Below are 19,080 nucleotides of genomic sequence, written 5' to 3' on the forward strand. Positions count from 1 at the left end.
GTATGTCCGCAGGGCATATTCCAAGCGGGGGGAAAAATATCCCACCCCAATAACGCCTCCCAATTTTCTACCTTTCTTGGCTCAGTAGAGGGGTTTCCTGGTTGGAGGCAAATGTTAGGTTAGAGGGTAGTTGAAGAATGAACATAAAGGATTGGAACCAAAATAAGACATTAACTAACCCTAGCTGTGATACATGTGTGAAATAAACTACCTTGTGTCTGCAGCCTGCAAACTGTATCTGTGCCTAGGCAGGGACTGTGTGACTGTGAAGGAGCAACTGCCAGAGTGAAGGGTAGGGGACCAGCTTGAGGGAGAGGAAGAGAGCAGCGGGACTTAACCACTCCGACAGCAGGGGGTGTACAAAATTAAATAAAATGTTTTTTGCTGCCCTCCCCTGACTACCATGTGTTATTTCTGCTAGTTAACCTATACTAAGCAGCCTATTCCCCCCCCCCTTTACTCCTCTTTGGCCTCTTCCGACATTTCCTGCCTTTGAAGCAGCAGTGGTAGCGAAAGCGCTACCACGGAAACCAATGGGAGAGCTTGGTAATCATTTGCATGGGGTTCTGAATAGACCTCTGCCTGCAGTGTTTGCCAAACCATCTCTGGAGCTGGCTGGTGGTAAGTATATTATCAGGTGCTGCAGTGTACAGCCGTCGGGTTAATGCTTGGCAGCACACTGTGGCCGCACATATACAGCCACGTCCATAAATTGTCAGAGACACCTAGTCATCCACAGCCCAGCACTGACAATGCCATTAGAATGAATAGTTAACATATATATTACGATATACAGGTACAGAAGAAGAATAGGGCTCTACCCTTGCATGCTCACCGTCTTTTACCAAATTGGACCAAAATTGACTTTTTCCCATGCTCCTTAATGTAAATCTGACATCAAGCCCAACAGCACCTCAACAAGTCTTGTGGACAAATTCAATTTTGAGTCAAATCTAAGTTCTAACGTATCGTTCTATCGTATCGCTGATCATATATTTACAGTGTGTTCATGTCTTTAATAATACAATGCTATAATAAAAATAATAATAGTAATAATAATAATAATAATAATAATACCTTATGCAAAGTGTGATATGTCTTTGGTTCGCAGTTTGCAAAAACGGAGGTACCTATGATGGAAATAAATGTCTTTGCCTTGATGAATTTTATGGGCCAAGCTGTGAATTCATCCTAGACAGAGTTGAAATCGGTACGTATGACCATCTTCTCTGATGCCTTTCCAGTTATGGCTTCTATAATATTTTAGAACACAGAATTCGACGGCACTTAACAACAACTTTTATTTTTCTTTATTCATGTTTGTCATTATAAATCCCATTACAGTCTGGAAACTCATACACATAGCTGGGGACTTTATGGGTCAAGCTTTACTTGCTCGGGTCTTCTTTCTCTATGGCCATCGAGCAGCATTTAGCCACACCCACTCCCTGCCCAATTCTCCTCCCAATTCAAGCCCATGAAATTGGGCTAGCCCCGCCTCTCACGCGTCTAACCAATGCCCCTTTTGTGGTGAGCCCCAGCCAATCATGAAGCTGCTCCCCCAGAAGAGGGAGAGCTCAGGGGAGCCTGCTCCTGGATAATAGTTGATGAGCCTCTGAGTCCGCTCATTTAGGAAGTTTTGGGGCACGACAATGTATCAGTGAGCCTAGAGTTTATCTCTTTAATGCCGCTTCCATCCTTACTTCTTTTTGTATTTCTTGATTCAGGAAAGACTGTTGACACCACAGTGCAAGTTGAACTCAAAATCACTAATAAAGAATTTATTGACGAATACAAGGATCCCGCATCTAAAGAATACCAGATATTTGAGATCGATTTCAAGAAGGAGGTAAGATGTTGATCATGACACGTGTATTTTCAAAGTTCCACCTAGCATGCATGATGTCATTCTATCATATTTCCCAACAGTCCTGCTTTACTCGCGTGCAGTGGGGACCATGGGCCGGTGATGTCATTCTATCATACTTCCCAATATATAGATATATATAACTATTTTGGAGGGGTCCTTGTATCAGTATTACACTAGGGCAGCCGCTGATCTTCATCTTTAATGCTTATTAAAGTATTCACAGAACTGGGGCGCTGCCAAAGTGTCAGATAAGTTATATTGTCCTTCTGCTGCTGTTAAATCCAACATGAAAGTCCATTTGATCCACAATCCATCCATTCTGTTTTGTGTGCAGATGGAGTCAGTTTATGGAAATATCCCCGGATACAAAGATGTTACGATCAAATCTGTGAGGTAGGGTCTTTTAATGAATTGTCTCTCTTGATCCATACACTTACACATTACTCAGCGGAGTAAAACTTCTTCATAATGCATCTAAGCCTCTTTATATTATGACCTCTTGTTTTAACATTTCTCCTTCTTTGAAATAAACGTTCCTCCTGATAATTTGTATCCTGGAAACCGTTCACCATTTTAGTTGCTCTCCTCTGAACTCCAATGCTCCAATGCTGGTAAAGCCCCATAACCCTAAAATAAAAGTGTCCCTCTATGGACATTTGAAATATCGGGTGGTATGCTTCGGCTTAAGAAGACCCCACTTAAGCCTAAAGGTGAAATATAATTCAAACTTATATAGGGACCTATATACAGGTGTAAGACTGGCTCGACAAAGTTGCCCCCACCATTATTGGCACGCGCCAAAATCAAGGGAGCGGAAAAATGGCCATGATTAAGGTTACTATGCCAGACCGGGACACGTGAAGACCCAATGATTCTCTTGGAACTGTTCAATATACCCTTGTGACCAGTTTATCCATACTCACCAACATTTCCTTCCTCGATCCCAATACAAAGAGGGCGGAGACTAAAGGGGGCGGGGTCCTCTGTGTGACCCTGCACCATTGAGCTCTAGGCCACCCAGTATAGATAATGGGTAGCCTAGAGCTCATTTACAAGCCTTTAGGATGTGTGCGTCTGAGACATACACAGATTAAAACCCAATGCGGCCTGTGCACAGTGTAACGCGCTGTGCATAGGCCGTATCTTTATGCCGAGACAGACCCAAATTCGATGAGACAGGACCCCAAAGAAGATATGGTTTATCGTGTTTTTGTATGTTTCTCACAGACCGGGAAGTATCATAGTGGACCATGATGTGATTGTAGAGGCTGAATTTAAGGAAAACGTGTCTCTGACTGTACAGTATGATGAGATACTCAACAATGTTGAGTTACAGCTGGAACAACTCGCTCAAGTGGATAACTGCACAACCGGGGGCAATTGTACGTATTAATATTTTATACGCCACGTGGTGTCCTTATAGAGCTCTGCGTGGAGGAGAAATATCAGGAAGAGCTTTACTATTTCATTAAAGAAAATTTGTTTTCTTGTCTTTTATCTCCTCTACACGAATGGACATGATTTTTGGTCGGCTGGACCTTACCGACATCTGCTTGTGTGTGTAAAAATGTAAAAACAAATTCTGGATAACTCCTTGAAAGGAATCAGGATCTCAATGCACCCCAGTATGGGAAAATATATATATATATATAGAGTTGCCCATGGCTCCTTTGACCAGAGGCTTTACCTTATAATGTTGGGTTGGATTCCCATTTAATGTAACATCGTGATAGGCAGGCACCCTAGGGGCACTGTTACAATTACTTGATGTATAGATGAAGCCATTTGGTCAAAGTTTATCGTTCTGTTGCTGAAGTAACCTCCTTTCTCCTTCTATCCTTACAGCTAGTTTGTGTATCAGTAACCCATCTGTAGAGCCAAAGCCTCCAAAGTCTGAAGCGGGTAAGTCCCACACTGTCCTGATTATGTGCCAAACATTTTCCCTGGATTTTAACTAATGGGTGAGACCAGTGACCTGCGTCTGGCGAGCAAGTATTTCATTGTACTGTATCAGAAGGAAGTCCTCTACATCCATTCTAAAAGACGCTTCGTTGAGCTCTTTTCCATATGGCGACGGAGCCTCATGGTTCTATTCATTAAGAGTTCGCTTAACTGACTATACAAGACAAGTTCTTCCCTAACCCCTGGTGGTAGGTTGGGTGGTGGGGATGTAGCTGCCAATTAAAGCCCTGTTACCCCATTTTGTGTCTGGTGGGATTGGGGGGATAAAATGCCCTTGACGGACATCTAAGCACCTGACAGCCCACAACCTGCCCATTGGGGTGAATGGGATTAAATGGTTTAAAAATATATTCAGAGAGGTCCGTGCATATCACTCTCCTGTGGGGTGGACAGCTTTGCAAAAAAATGATACATTTGAAAAGAAACCCTACCTACATGAAGTTTAATATGAATCGAGTGAGTGTGGGATTTTAGCTATGGGGATCAGTTGGCTAAAGTGTTTTTATTTGCTGTAGAGGCACCTAGGGAGTGACCTCATCACGATGTACAAATACATTCAAGGTCCTTAAAGGGTTATTGTGGGTGAAAGCGTCACACTACATACAGAGCAGACAACGAGAGGACACTTATTAAGATTAGAGCAGCCATGGTTCCATCTAAAACAAAGGTGGACTTAGTAACATAGTCATTTATGTTAAAAGGCCTATAGTAAGTGCATCAAGGTCAACCCTTCTAACTCTTCCTTTCTGCTTTTGATCCAGAAGTAGGCAAAAAAAGCAACAATTCAGCTATTCTTTCAGATTTTGCCACTTAGATGGGAAAATCCTTCTTGACTCCAAAAGGCAATTAGATTTCTCCTTGGATCAAGAAGCTCTAAAATATTAATGTTTATTCTATTGTTTATGGCCCGTTCTGTTCTGTTTTTACTCTTTTTGAAGACATCCATTGTATCTGATAGAACCTTCCCTCTCGGCAGTGGATTCTGTACCTTTATTGCCCTCACTGTGAAGAATCTCTTCCTTTGTTGTGTGTGAAACCTTCGCTCCTCCGGTGTCAGAGGACCTCTTGTTCTTCGTGCTTTTCTGCTTCTTCACAGTAAGGGCTGTAAAGCTCTAGAATGCGCTGCCTATAGAGACAATAACCCCAAGCACTGTGGAGGCTTTGGGCAAGAAAGGGTGTTGAAGGGTACGCATAGTTCTCTAAAAGTAGTTGCTCAAGGGCAACAGACACTAATCTCAACTATCTGGTACCCCCGCTGCTCTGGTTCTTCTTTCTTCGCTCACAGCTGGTTCTAGTAAAACCAAAGCGAATGAAAAATTGAAACCATTTTTGTCTTGTGTTTTTCAGAACAATGCCGTGAAAGATTTGAGCTTGGCTTCAAAGAATTTTACACCCCTGTGATCACGGCAGATGGTCTAATATGCGTGTCTGACTGCGATCCAAGCTCCAGAAATTATGTAAACTGTAGTACTGGTACCTGTCAAATTCTGAAAGATGAAGGCGCGCAGTGCTAGTGAGTATCCGGATGTTTTGGTCTAAAATGAGCCACTTTTAAGAAAAAGTAAATGACAGATAATATGGGGATTTAACCAAGTACCAAAGGGAAGTCTGTTTCAAAGGAGGAGAAATGTCATGCCAGGAAGTTACTTTACTGAGAGAGTAGTAGATAGGTGGAAGAGCCTCCCTGCAGACGCCGTAGAGGTTGTCATGCATGTTATAGGCATAGAGCTATCTTGAACCTAAGACGAGACCAATGAATGATTATTACGGTTTGAGCTTATAGAGAAGGAAAAAAGGACAGACTAGATGGGCCGATTGAGTCTTATCCAACGGAAAGACTCTAAAGGTTGGATGCCCCACAGCAGATGAGATTTAACACAAACACATATATATTTATAGCGCACCGACATTTTTTCTTTTCCCTGTTTGCACATATATATTTATATATATATATATTTATTTATTAAAGCTCTTTTATATCAATACTAATTAAAAGTCACGTTTTACGGATATCTTGACCGTAGCTCTACCATCGTTTTTCTTCTCGGTGTCTAGAGGGTTACCCCCTTATCTATAGCCGCGGTAATTGGTCACTTTATTACTATTTTTACATTTGCAAAGGATTTTAATATTCGTGGGTTCACTAATAGTCACGGGACCTTTTCCTGGAACTTCTATTGGGATCCCGCGTATGAATAAATTCCGGGACAGACAATCACTGTATGGAACAGATATAAAAAATTTTTTTAAAAAAAAAGCGTCCTCCGCACATATTTTGGTGAAGGAAGGCGGCGCAAAGTTGTTTTTCTCTGGAATTTAGAATTCCAATTTGAAATATTTTCTTTATGAGAAAGAAAAAATACGGCCTTTGCTGGGCATCTGAATTGGAAAATAGTAACCTGAATAACTTTTTTAAAAAAAAACAATTTAAATTAAATAATATTAATATTGATAATGTAATTTATGATTTTTTTGGGTTCCAGCATTCATTTGTAGTTGGATTTATTGCTGTTTTTCTCCATAGTTGCCCGGACACGGACATCTATATGTATATGAAGCCGCAGTGCAGAGGACGAGTGTTAAAGGCCGGATTATTGGGGGGCATTGGAGCTGCCACCGCCGTCTTCTTCATTGTCATCATCATTGTGGCCGTGTTCTTATACAGAGCAAAGCAACACGAGAAATCGTAAGACCCCGTCTCGTGGTTAATCCTTTACTGGGCCTACTTTATAATCTACAACTCTAAGATTTCCTCAACTGGTCTATTTAATCTATGGAGGCTATCAACACTAATATTAAAATGAGTTATTATTACTGGTTTTATCTAAATGTCAATCATTTTTGGTTTTCTCATGAAGCTGTGCGATATCTTAACCTTCTCACCAAGAGTCATTGTATTATATATATATGTAATAATGTATATATTTTTTATTTACTCGCTGTCGTTCGTTATGCACGCAGGGATGATTTTTTCAGTAATCAGGGAGATGTCTGGTACGAAGATAATGAAGAGTGGAATTCATCTGAGGGATTTACCTTCCAGAATGAAGGAGCTGGAGAAGACGGTACGTTCTAAAGTCCAAACTGCTACTTTACTACAAGAGGGGGGGCTATGTGGAATACGTGGAATGTTATAAATTATATAGCTGGTAGTATATTATAAAATCAAAAATCCCACGATAATCAAGGGACACCCCCGCCATCATATGCACTTTAATACATAAAATAAGATGATAGGGGCATGGCTTCTTTATATTTTTGTGTTGTTGCCCATTTTGTAAATGCATGGGGAGGATTCTGCAGAACCCCCTTCAAAGGCATTTGCCCCCCCCCACACTAACTGCCCTGCAGGAGATGCATACGGCCCGAATAAATCTCCCCGCGGGTGACGTAGTCAACTTAATTCAGATCCAGGGCTCATGTGTAAAGTCATCATCCCCTTAATTTCAATGGGAGCATTTTCCTGCCACTGATTGGCGGCTTAAGGCGTCAATCAATGGAAAGAAATTTCGCATCATGGAGGAAAAATGAAGATTTTGTAGAATGTCCGAATTTTACGTTATTTTTTTTGTTTTGAAAGAAAGCATATTAAAGTACTTACAGAGGGTTAGGGTGCCAAAACTAAATAATGGAAAAAATTGGGAAAATTGTCATAATTTGTCACTTTTTTCTTAATTATCTTGTTTTTGTGTCTCTGCACAGGCTCGAGCAGAATAAATAGTTACTCATCAAGTAAGGAAGCTTTCCAACCCAGACTAGAAAAAGTAGACACAACTACCAAGGTATGTGCAGAACCAATGTTACCCTTTCCTTCTTCTTCTTCCTCATCTACCTTTTTCTTCCCTACACTTTTCCTTTGGGCATCTTAAAAACCGGCAATAACAAATGTCTCCTTAAAGAAATGTATCGTTAGATGACCGTACGCATACTTGTATTCCAAAACAGGTGACCTGTATGACCCCCAGAATCTAGTCGTCGACCCTGATAATGGTGACTTGGTGAAATTATCAATAATAGCAACCTAAATGGAGTATACAAATTAAAATAAGCAATATGTGTATATATACTGTGTGTGTACACATACATGCATCAAAACACCCATTACGGGTATACCATGGCAGCTACCACCCTCTTTCCACATTATCTCTCCGCTAGTAAGTTGCTGATTGTTGTTGATTGGTTCAGGCAGCTTTTGTAAGGTTAGGGCGAGGAGAAGGGACAGTAAATCGATTAGGTAATGCTGGCCCCGATCTCAGCTTTCTAAACTAAGTAAATCCAAAACAACTACATTCATTGAGAAACAAAAAGTACAAGATATCAATGAACCTAGTTTTACCAAAAGCCGCAATGTTGTCAGTTCCCCTTATACATGTGATGAGATCGGTATAGAATATTAAGGTGTCATATCCGGCCTCTATGACCCCCAGAATCTAATCGTCGACCCTGATAATGGTATAAAAAGTTTTAAGTCAAACCAAAACGTCACGTTTCTATTCCTAGTCTTTTTTTTGTGCAAATATCCATCTGATTCGATTGACTCGCTTTCTCCAATCCCCCTGGCTCCTTATGTTAATATTATGTTAATATGTTATTATATTATGCTAATGTTTTTTTGTCATATCTTTCCCAGATGACGATACAGCGTCCTGAAGTTTCCCAAATATAATCCTTCTTGACACCCTCCATGTTTCTTGACACTTTCCGGCAGAAAACAGAAGAGACCTACAGAAAAATCAGAAGCATTGGGCCCCAAAAGGCATACTTAATTGGGAACAGGGGTGCTCTCATAGGTTTCGGCCAATGGGATACCGGCAAAAGATACTCATCTACCCCTTTGAAACCCCAGTGTCATGATCAGGACAATTCTGTAGAGGATTTCAGGCAGGGTCCAGTTAGCTTGTGGGTTATTGTAGCCCCCTAGTGGCCAAAATGTGAAATTGCACGCAAGCAAATGGTCCTTAAATTTACATTTTCATTCCCAGTGACAATTATATGATTGAGGAGGTATTAAAAATGGAAAGGTGATTATAAGCACTTTATTAATAGAGTACAATGTATTTTCACAAATCCTGTAACTATGACATTTATTTTGTACATTTTACCAGCTTTACTTATGTCAACCATGATTTAAATTTATCAGGATTGATTTTAAATATAAATATATATTTTGTTTGTTTGTTTTGTTTTTCTATAGCTGCGACGGGTGAATGGGCGATTCCAACGCAGTGTATACTGTATTTTATTGTGCATTTTCTTTTAAAGTGATTTCTACAGAAGATATTTTATATTTTATCGCATGCAAAAAACTTTAATTAATTACATGAATGTCTTTATTTATTACAGTTTCTAATTATTCAATGTTATGACACCAAAATACAAGGAATATGTTTAAATAATAAAGCAAAAAAGGTGCAATAAATTTCCAATAAATTCCAACCTGTGCCCAACAGGTTAAATTACAGGTTCTGCATTTTTTGGACTGCAACTCCCTTTCATTAGATTTAATTTTTAAAATATATGAATGTATTTGCACTAAAATAACATGATGAAAAACTAATTTTGAAACTTTGGAAAACTATAATAAATGTTTATATTACGCAGAATATTGCATAATAATTATTAGTATTCCAAAAGTAGAAAGTCATGGCGTGTACATCGTTAGGGGGGAAAAAGACATAATAAAAAGTTATGGCCAGTTATGTGCCCAGACCATGACTGGCATTGTTGAAATTGGGAAAAGAAAAAATGTCGGTGCGCTAAGCTAGTCTCAGGCTCAAATAATACAAATGTATAATACGAGGCCTACCAAACAGTGTGAGCGTGCTGCAAATACAGTGTGTTGGCTGTACAATGTATACAAAAAACACAAACTGCCTGCGCTTCTGTCAGGATTCCACCCTGCTAGCCCGGACCATGCGTAATTATTTTGCTGTCATGTCCATCTGCTACCACTAGTGGCCACCCTCCTCCCTCTGGAGTGCTAAGAATCAGATAACCAAGTACAGCTGAGCCTTTTTACCTGAGTGAAGCCCTGCCTTTAAGAGACCTGCCCTGCCCTTCAGTCAGGGCCTTTGCATTAGTGTTTGGACCGCTCTGCTTTTGCCTTGTAACTCGTGCCTGTACCTGATCCCGTGCCCGATCCTGCCGCCTGCCCTGCCAGTGGGCTACCTGCCGTCTGCCCCGCCAGTGGGCTACCTGCCGTCTGCCCATCCAGTGGGCCTCCGTACCCGTCTGCCCATCCAGTGGGCCTACATACCCGTCTGCCCATCCAGTGGGCCTACGTACCCGTCTGCCCTGCCAGTGGGCCTCCGTACCCGTCTGCCTTGACAGTGTGCTTCCGTACCCGTCTGCCTTGCCAGTGGGCCTCCGTACCCGTCTGCCCTGCCAGTGGGCCACCGTACCCGTCTGCCCATCCAGTGGGCATCCGTACCCGTCTGCCCTGCCAGTGGGCCTCCTGCCTAGAGACTTACTGCCTGTACTTGCTGTTCCTGTTACCCTCATTAATACAGTACCTTTTCAAGTATTCTGCCTGTGCTGCTGTGCTGCCTTGTATCCCCTGCTACTGGGCTCCTACCCGACCTGCTTACCAGGGTCATGACAGCTTCTCACCCTAATAAAGTTGGCAACAAATATGTAAACATAATATAAATGAGAGGTTTTGGTTATATGAATTGGCCAAAGCATAATTAAGCTCACCCGCCACATCAAGGCACACTCTCAATAGGGTGAGAACCTACTCTCCCCTCCTACATAGTGGGCACACAAAGCAGTTTATACACCTCCCCCGAGTTTGCACCCCCATATTAAGAATTTTTACAAAAGATCATTGCATTTATTCGATCAGGTTTGATCAACTGTTTTTTTTCGTTAGATCTACTCTAAAATAGGCAATATTAACAATCTTTTTCAGGGGGGCTAACCCGTACTGTTACTGATTATCATAGCTCTGCGTTAGATCAGGTTTGATCAGACACAATTTTTGTTAGACCTAGTCTAATTACTGAGATATTGCATATTTAATGAGGGGGGGCTGCCCCCCCCTCAACTGAAATTTGGAAAAAAAATTATGGATTTTGGTAGATATTCGTTAGATCCGGTTAGATCAACTGGTTTTTTTCATTAGATCTATCACGCAGCAGGCGGTATTCACAATACTATTTTGTGGGGGGGGGGTGGCAATACACATGGGTTGCCCCCCCCCCAACTGAAATTTGGAACTTTTTTAATGGATTTTGGTAGATATTCGTTAGATCCAGTAAGATCAACTGTTTTTTTTCGTTAGATTTATCACACAGGAGATGGTATTCACAATCCTATTTTGTGTGCGGGGGATGGGTATACATACGGGTTGCCCCCCTCAACTGAAATTTTGAGATTTTTCAATGGATTTTGGTAGATATTCGTTAGATCCGGTTAGATCAGTTGTTTTTTTGTTAGATCTATCACAAAGGGCATATTTAATTGAGAACAGGGGTGCTCTCATAGGTTTCGGCCAATGGGATACCGGCAAAAGATACTCATCTACCCCTTTGAAACCCCAGTGTCATGATCAGGACAATTCTGTAGAGGATTTCAGGCAGGGTCCAGTTAGCTTGTGGGTTATTGTAGCCCCCTAGTGGCCAAAATGTGAAATTGCATGCAAGCAAATGGTCCTTAAATTTACATTTTCATTCCCAGTGAGAATTATATGATTGAGGAGGTATTAAAAATGGAAAGATAATTATTAGCACTTTATTCATAGACGGAGTACAATTTATTTTCACAAATTCTGTAACTACGACATATATTTTGTACATTTACCAGCTTTACTTATGTCAACCATGATTTAAATTTATCAGGATTGATTTTAAATATAAATATATATTTTGTTTGTTTGTTTGTTTTGTTTTTCTATAGCTGCGACGGGTGAATGGGCGATTCCAACGCAGTGTATGCTGTATTTTATTGTGCATTTTCTTTTAAAGTGATTTCTACAGAAGATAATTTTCTATTTTATCACATGCAAAAACTTTTTTTTTTTTTTTAAAGTTAAGAAGGGGGATTCTAATGCTGCATTTAGTTATACAAGTATTAAATTCCATACATTTGTTTCCCTGGAAAAATACTTACTATACATACCTTTATTTAAGTTAATAATAAAGGAAAAAAGATGCAATAAATTCCCACCTGTGCCCAACAGGTTAAATTACAGGTTACGCATTTTTTTTGGAGCGCATTAGATTTAATTTTTAAAATATATTAATGTATTTGCACTTAAATAACACAATGATTTTGATACTTTAGAAAACTATAATAAATGTTTATATTACGCAGAATATTGCATAATAATTATAATTATATCATTGCCAGTACATTGTCAGACTGGACCATGGAAGTCAGGGGGTTAACCACTGGTACAATATATTGGTTGGACTTTACGTCTAAGCCTCTGACCCTATAGTTTTAGCTGGTGGCATTGACAATCTTCAGAAAATATATAATCAGTGAACAAGATATCTTTGCATACATTGGCATTCCAAAAGTAGAATTTAATGGCGGGTACATCTGTGGGACAACAAAGGGGCTTCACAAAGGGTCAGCAGGAGGATCGGACCTTCAAGGTCTCTTGGGGAACCACTAAAGTCTTCAAGGGAAGGTAGACGTGAAAAGGCCAGCATGTCATCCCCATCAATAATCACAAAGTGCAAGAATCATTTTCAAATACAATGAAAATTATGGAAAAAAACCACTGTCTATCAATGATACATATTGCATTGCTATGCTTTGGATAAGGCTAATAAAAGTATTTTTTTTAAATAATAGACACGTTAGGGGGGAAAAAAGACGAAATAAAAAGTGTTGCCCAGTTATGGGCAGTTATGTGCCCAGACCATGACTGACATTGTTGAAATTGGTCCAGGAAACCACCACATGGTATGCAAGGTGGGGAACAGGTTCGAGGGCGAAGAACACTTTTGGGATTGACGGGGCTCTCTTTTAGGACACAGTGTCCTACTCCGCACTAAATTCAATTAGGAGATGGAGTCTTTCATCAAAGGTGATTACTTTTATAGGACCAACACGGAAAAAGTGTTTAATCTCCCTGGCACTCCAACTAAAGAAAACTACATAAGTACTCTGTGAGCTAGTGTGACAAGACGTCCCCAGTTTCCGAAGAAAGTCCCCAGATTGAGGACACTGTCCGCGGACAAATTATGTCCCGGGACATGCCCCCGGATGGAGGGCCGGACTGGCCCACCGTGAAATTTCCGTTCTGTGGGCCAGCAGACCAACATTCAAAGCGGCCATCGTGCGGCTGGCATGTTCAAACCAGCCGCCCAGTGGCAGTGCCTCAGTGAGGCTCTTTGTCTCACCCCTTGGTGACAGGGAGAGGATCGTCATGTTGGAGGAGAGCAGTGAAAAATGTAGGTATTTCCTAAAAAATAGTTAGGGGTTAGAGGAAAGGGGACCCATATTCAAAGTAGGGGGGAGGAATTGCCTTGGGACATCATTAAAAATTAAATAACACAAAAAGGGAGTATGTCTGGGTTTTGACAAAATCAATATAAAAAGGGGGTGGGTGGCTGGGGGTAATACACATGGCAGTGGGGGGGCATCAATACACAAGGGTGTGGGGGTATAAGTGCACAAAGGGGGAGATACACATTAATCAATACAAAAAAGGGGGGGCTGGCTGGGGCATTAATACACAAGGGGCAAAAATATAAAAGGGGGGTTCTGGTGTGTGTGTGTGTTTGTGTATCGGTGTGGCAGAGCCTGTCCTGGTGTGTGTGTGTTTGTGTATCGGTGTGGCAGAGCCTGTCCTGGTGTGTGTGTGTTTGTGTATCGGTGTGGCAGAGCCTGTCCTGGTGTGGTTTCTAGGCTCAGAAATCAGTTAGAGGAAAAGTAAAGGTTTTGTGTTATTTAATATATTTTATTCTGCATATTTTATTAAAAAGGATTTGTGGCACTAAATTGCGACTTCAGGCGTCCCGTGTATGATGACTTTTTTAGTGGACTGATGTACTCCCAATCCCATTACATAAGATTCTATCCTATATTATCTGCATACCTGGTTACCCGGAGCTTTCCCTTGCGGGACGCGGCCAGGACTGCGCGCTGATGGCAGCAGAAACACCCCCATTTAAAGGGGAAAAATGGGCTGAGAGCGGGGCGTGTAAAGACCAGGGGCGTAACTAGACGCCTCAGGGCCCGGGTGCGAGAATCTGTTAAGGACCCCCCACCCCCTCACCCCCCCAAAAAAAACATGATTTTTACCCAACAATTTTTTTTCAACAAATTCAATTTACATATTGAATCATATCTGTAAAAAAATCAAAGAAAAAGGGGCGCATGTACAAAGGGCATAATCCAGGGGTGTCCAAGTTTTTTCTGCAGTGGGCCACTTCATCAGAATTGTATACGTGCGCGGGCCGCACTCATTTTTCACTGTGACAAAAAATATGGCCTTTAATAAAATATGCAGATTAAAATAAAGTAAAATGACACAAAACCTTTACTATTCCTCTCACTGATTTCTGGGCCTAGAAAGTTTTGCGACTACAAATTCAGGATTCCCTAGATTTATTCTAGGGATGAACTAAAATGAAAATTCTGGACCAAAACATTCAGGGTTCACTTAGCCAAAACCGAAAATGACCCCCACCTTTAAAAATAATAATAAAAACTCACATTTTTAATAAAAGTAGGTAACACACAATTGGACAAAATTAGCAATATGACTTGGCATGATAGGAGTGTGATTGCTAACAGCAATCACACTCCTATCATACCCAGGCAACCAGTAAATGCTGGTACCTAGGCATGATGGGACTGTGCTCGCTGTGATTGCTGTTAGCAATCACACTCCTATCATGCCAAGTCAGCCAGTACATGCTGGTACAGGGTGGCTGTAAGTGATGTGCAGACCCCATACTGCTGGCAGCATCACTACACAAGGGGGGCAGCTAGCTAGGTTTCAGCATGTACTGGCTGACTTGGCATGATAGGAGTGTGATTGCTAACAGTAGTCAAAGTCCCATCATGCCTAGGTTCCAGCACTTACACATCCATCCAGTAAATGCTGGAACCTAGGCATGATGGGACTGTGATTGCTGTTAGCAATCACACTCCTATCATGCCAAGTCAGCCAATACACGCTGGTACAGGGTGGCTGTAAGTGATGTACAGACCCCATACTGCTGGCAGCCTCAATACACAAGGGGGGCAGCTAGTCAGGTTTCAGCATGTACTGGCTGACTTGGCATGATAGGAGTGTGATTGCTAACAGCAATCACAGTCCCATCATGCCTAGGTTCCAGCACTTACACATCCATCCAGTAAATGCTGGAACCTAGGCATTATGGGACTGTGATTGCTGTTAGCAATCACACTCCTATCATGCCAAGTCAGCCAGTACATGCTGGTACAGGGTGGCTGTAAGTGCAGACCCCATACTGCTGGCAGCATCACTACACAAGGGGGGCAGCTGGCCAGGTTTCAGCATGTACTGGCTGACTTGGCATGATAGGAGTGTGATTGCTAACAGCAATCACAGTCCCATCATGCCTAGGTTCCAGCACTTACACATCCATGCTATCACACACACACACACACTCATTTATTCATATAATCATTCATTCACAGATTCATTCCCTCAATCACACACACTCATTCAAACACCCTCCCCACCCCCTTACCTGCACTGCAACTCCTCGATGCCGCTCACAGACTTCAGCAGGGGGCGCGGCCTCCCTCTGCCTTCTCTGCTAAAGCACAGAGGAAGTAGGATGTCACGTGAACTCTGCTTCCTCTGTGCAAACCAGAAGACCCTCCCACAAGTAAGTAGCAGGGCTTGAGGTGCGGCTCGCGTAAGATCTGTTGCCCTGGCTGCCGATCTTACGTGGGCCGCACCTCGAGGTCTCGCGGGCCGCATTTGGCCCGCGGGCCACATGTTGGACGCCCCTGCCCGATTTCGGGCGTTCCCTTGGCTTGGGCCCCCCTGCCGCCGGGGCCCGGTCGCAGTCGCGACCCCTGCGACCCCGGTAGTTCCGCCACTGGTAAAGACCCCACTCCCGTGGCCCGGAGGATTCGGGTCTTGACCTGGAGAACCGGAGGAGCAGCGCTCACCCGCCAATCTCCGGGTCAAACCCGGAGAGTTCCCAGGTATGATTATCTGCACATCGGTACACATCGATGCACAGGAGTTAAGACTCTGTCTATTTTAATCCTCGACACCAGGCCCATGATGCTCTCAATCTGCCCAAAAGATTCTAAAAGTATTTTTTTTTTATCTCATGGACAAAATGTGAGAAATAACGTATATATCAAACAATCATTTCATAAACGCATACCAAATACACTGCATATATAGTTTGAAGAACATATGCTTATAAAATAGTTTTTTACCATTTGCCAATTAAAAATATATATATATCAAAACTATTGAATTTACATATCATATGGCACCGATAACTCCATATATGGGGTAAACTCTGTAAACGAAACTAAAAAGTGTAATGGATCAAACTTCACTGATCTACCAAAAAAGAAACATAAAAGCCCCTTTAAAAACTAGGTGCTTTAAAAATATATACATACGTAAGAGAATGTTAACCTTTGTCTGAGATATAACTATAACTTAAATGCTGTTGTCATCGAAACTAAAAAAAAAAAGCTTCTTAGCCTTCAGAATAAATAATAAAATGGCAGATCTGCCAAGGTTTCTGTTATCGTAATGCTGGAAAGAACAGAAATCTAGCATCCGTCAATGTGACTCGCGTTTTACCAAAATACAAGATAATAATGAAAGACAATAGTGATCCATATGCTTAGTGATATCCCACCCAAAATATTAAAAAAAAAAAATATATATATATATATATATATATATATATAGTAACCTTTGATTATTATGCAAAATGCAGTCAAACTTGGATTTGGAGTATGCATGAAAGGAAAAAAATAAATATATATATATATATATATAGTGTAATATTCAAACAATATAATAATTTGTGGTGTTTAGTAGCGGACTCACAAATACCAGACGATAGGAAGGCTCCTCAAAGGTGGCCAGGTAGAAGTTCTAATTTTGAGCTGCACTATATTTTCGTGGACTTTGCATTAGTTTATTGGAATTTTTTTTACATTTAGTTATTTATTTTTGGAACTGTTTTCTCATCCTACCCCGATCTTTACCTGGAAATATTGGATGCTGCATATTTTAAATGTAAGCTACTATTTTTATGGAAAAAGGACAAAAAAAAGGACTGATTTTGAGGTGCCTCTTACCTTATCTACACAAATCATTATATTGCAATATTAGAATTTTTTTTTTCTTTAATTTATATTCCAAATCTGGAAGTTTAACTGCATCCTATATAATATCTAATGATTATCACGTTTGAGGGGCCTTCCTGTCTTCTTGTATACATGAGTGCGCTACTAAACAGCACAAATTATTTAATTGTTGCAGTATTACACTATATATTTTTATTTTTTTCCTTTCATACGTACTCCAAATCTGGAAGTTTGACGGTATTTCACTCAATATGCAAAAATAAATACATTTTGTGGATATCACTTTGTATTAATCGATATCAATATTATTTTTGAGTTTTTCTCGATAAGTTTTGTCCTGTAAACCATTCACCATTTTAGATGGGGGTCTCCAGAACTGACCCCAATACTCTACGTGAGGTCTGCCCAGAGATCTGTAAAGTGACGGAACCTTCTCTCTCTTCTTGCTATTAATGCCACTGACCATACACACCAGCACCCTGCACTCTTTCTTCCAAGCTCAATTAAAGTGGAACAGCGACTTTAAACTGCTTAGTCTTTGCGGACATTCTACTAACTCTCAGTTCTCAGTTGACCTTGCGCCATTAAATACATACCACAGCATGGACGATCTTTAAAGAATATCCGGATTTAGGCGATTCTCGGAGGATGTATGATCTCCTGCGTACATCACCGATGATCAGTCATACTGTATGTAGTGTCTTCCATCCAGTACGCCTGTCCTGATACACACACAATTCTCTACATCCAGGTCTGGAGGAAGTCCAAACTCTAACCGACGATGAAGCACCTCCACGAAATACCATCCACTTGTTTTATGAGCAGGAATGTTATCTCTGACCTAGATGCATCATAACACCAGATAATGAACTGGGTGAGTAACCTGCCATTATGTTATTTTTCAATAATGTATATCTGATCAGAGGGTAACATCTTAAATATGATTGTAAAAAAAACCTATTGAAAGTAAAAATGCTTTAGGAAATAGACACGTAAAGGTACACATTTAGGGAATTTAGCAATAAATTTATTTGCAGCGCGAGCTATCCTTCATTTAAAATCGCTGATGATGAAAGTAAACCGCTGGAAATAATGGAGATCAAAGAAATTGATCAATTGGGTTCAATTGATATTAAATAGCCATAAAAATGTGTCCAGATCCCCTTGATACAAACTGAAACTGATTCTTTTGCAGGATCTGGAGGTGGGCAAAAACCTTTTATTGCTCCTCAGAGATTCATCATCATGTGCGTTTAAATTGCAATGCAAGCAATGTTTAGGGGAGAGTCATTGGCCGGCACCTTCAGACCTGGGGGGAAGGTAAAGCTAAATGGCCTCATCAGCCCCTTGTTCCCCCAATAACTCACATATGCACTGGCACACATTTACATGTGCATATGCACTCTCACTAACACACACATACACACTCATACTAACACACACACTCCCTCTCACACATACACATTCATGCTAACACGTACTTACACATACACGCTCGCTCTAGCATACATACTCACTTATTCCCCTCTCTCATTCCCCTCATTCCTTTACCTCATCCACAGCTCTCTTTCTGGCTGCTCACACACACATTACATGACCCCGCTGGGTTCTTTCCTCCACTATTGGCCTGGTTCTAATTTGGACTGTCCCTTTTATGAAGAATTGGGGGGGGGGATTTGCCCCTGGGCTAGCCTGCACCTGGGCATCAGGTATTTTAAAAGTTTCCGCACCACTTCCGTAGGAATATGAAAGAACAAGTAGTAAAAAAAAAATAAAAAAAGTTTAAGATTTCCACCATAAAACAATCGGATCTTCGATGCCGGATACTTTTATAAAGATCCCTTGGCATTAATGTCTTTATTGTTGCTTTTGCGTGACGGATAATTGAATATTGTTATATGACCTTAAGTTCCAAAAGTAACAGAGATTAGCTGAACAAGGAAATAGATCGGGAAAGTAGAAAATAG

At 41.0% G+C, this 19,080-nt stretch overlaps 1 protein-coding gene and 1 long non-coding RNA gene across 2 annotated transcripts in view; one reads left to right on the top strand and one right to left on the bottom strand.

Annotated features, from left to right (window-relative positions):
* The window catches only part of LOC128490838 (mucin-3B-like), a 10,317-nt gene extending 882 nt beyond the window's left edge, over positions 1-9,435 (top strand). The window contains exons 2-11 of the mRNA XM_053462930.1: positions 1,112-1,210; positions 1,728-1,849; positions 2,205-2,263; positions 3,098-3,252; positions 3,716-3,772; positions 5,180-5,345; positions 6,357-6,518; positions 6,794-6,897; positions 7,535-7,614; positions 8,463-9,435. Of these exons, the coding sequence (XP_053318905.1) occupies positions 1,112-1,210; positions 1,728-1,849; positions 2,205-2,263; positions 3,098-3,252; positions 3,716-3,772; positions 5,180-5,345; positions 6,357-6,518; positions 6,794-6,897; positions 7,535-7,614; positions 8,463-8,498 (1,040 nt within the window). The 3' untranslated portion in view covers positions 8,499-9,435. The remainder of the gene's footprint in view (positions 1-1,111; positions 1,211-1,727; positions 1,850-2,204; positions 2,264-3,097; positions 3,253-3,715; positions 3,773-5,179; positions 5,346-6,356; positions 6,519-6,793; positions 6,898-7,534; positions 7,615-8,462) is intronic.
* Positions 3,187-17,843, bottom strand: LOC128490839 (uncharacterized). The gene is made up of 3 exons (XR_008353979.1): positions 17,710-17,843; positions 4,821-5,123; positions 3,187-3,297 (listed from the first exon to the last, which is right to left on the bottom strand). It is a non-coding gene; the product is annotated as an uncharacterized LOC128490839 (long non-coding RNA).
* Between the last annotated feature and the right edge of the window lie 1,237 nt (positions 17,844-19,080).

This window comes from Spea bombifrons, chromosome 4 (assembly GCF_027358695.1).
Source record: "Spea bombifrons isolate aSpeBom1 chromosome 4, aSpeBom1.2.pri, whole genome shotgun sequence".
In the NCBI taxonomy this organism is placed as follows: domain Eukaryota; kingdom Metazoa; phylum Chordata; class Amphibia; order Anura; family Pelobatidae; genus Spea; species Spea bombifrons.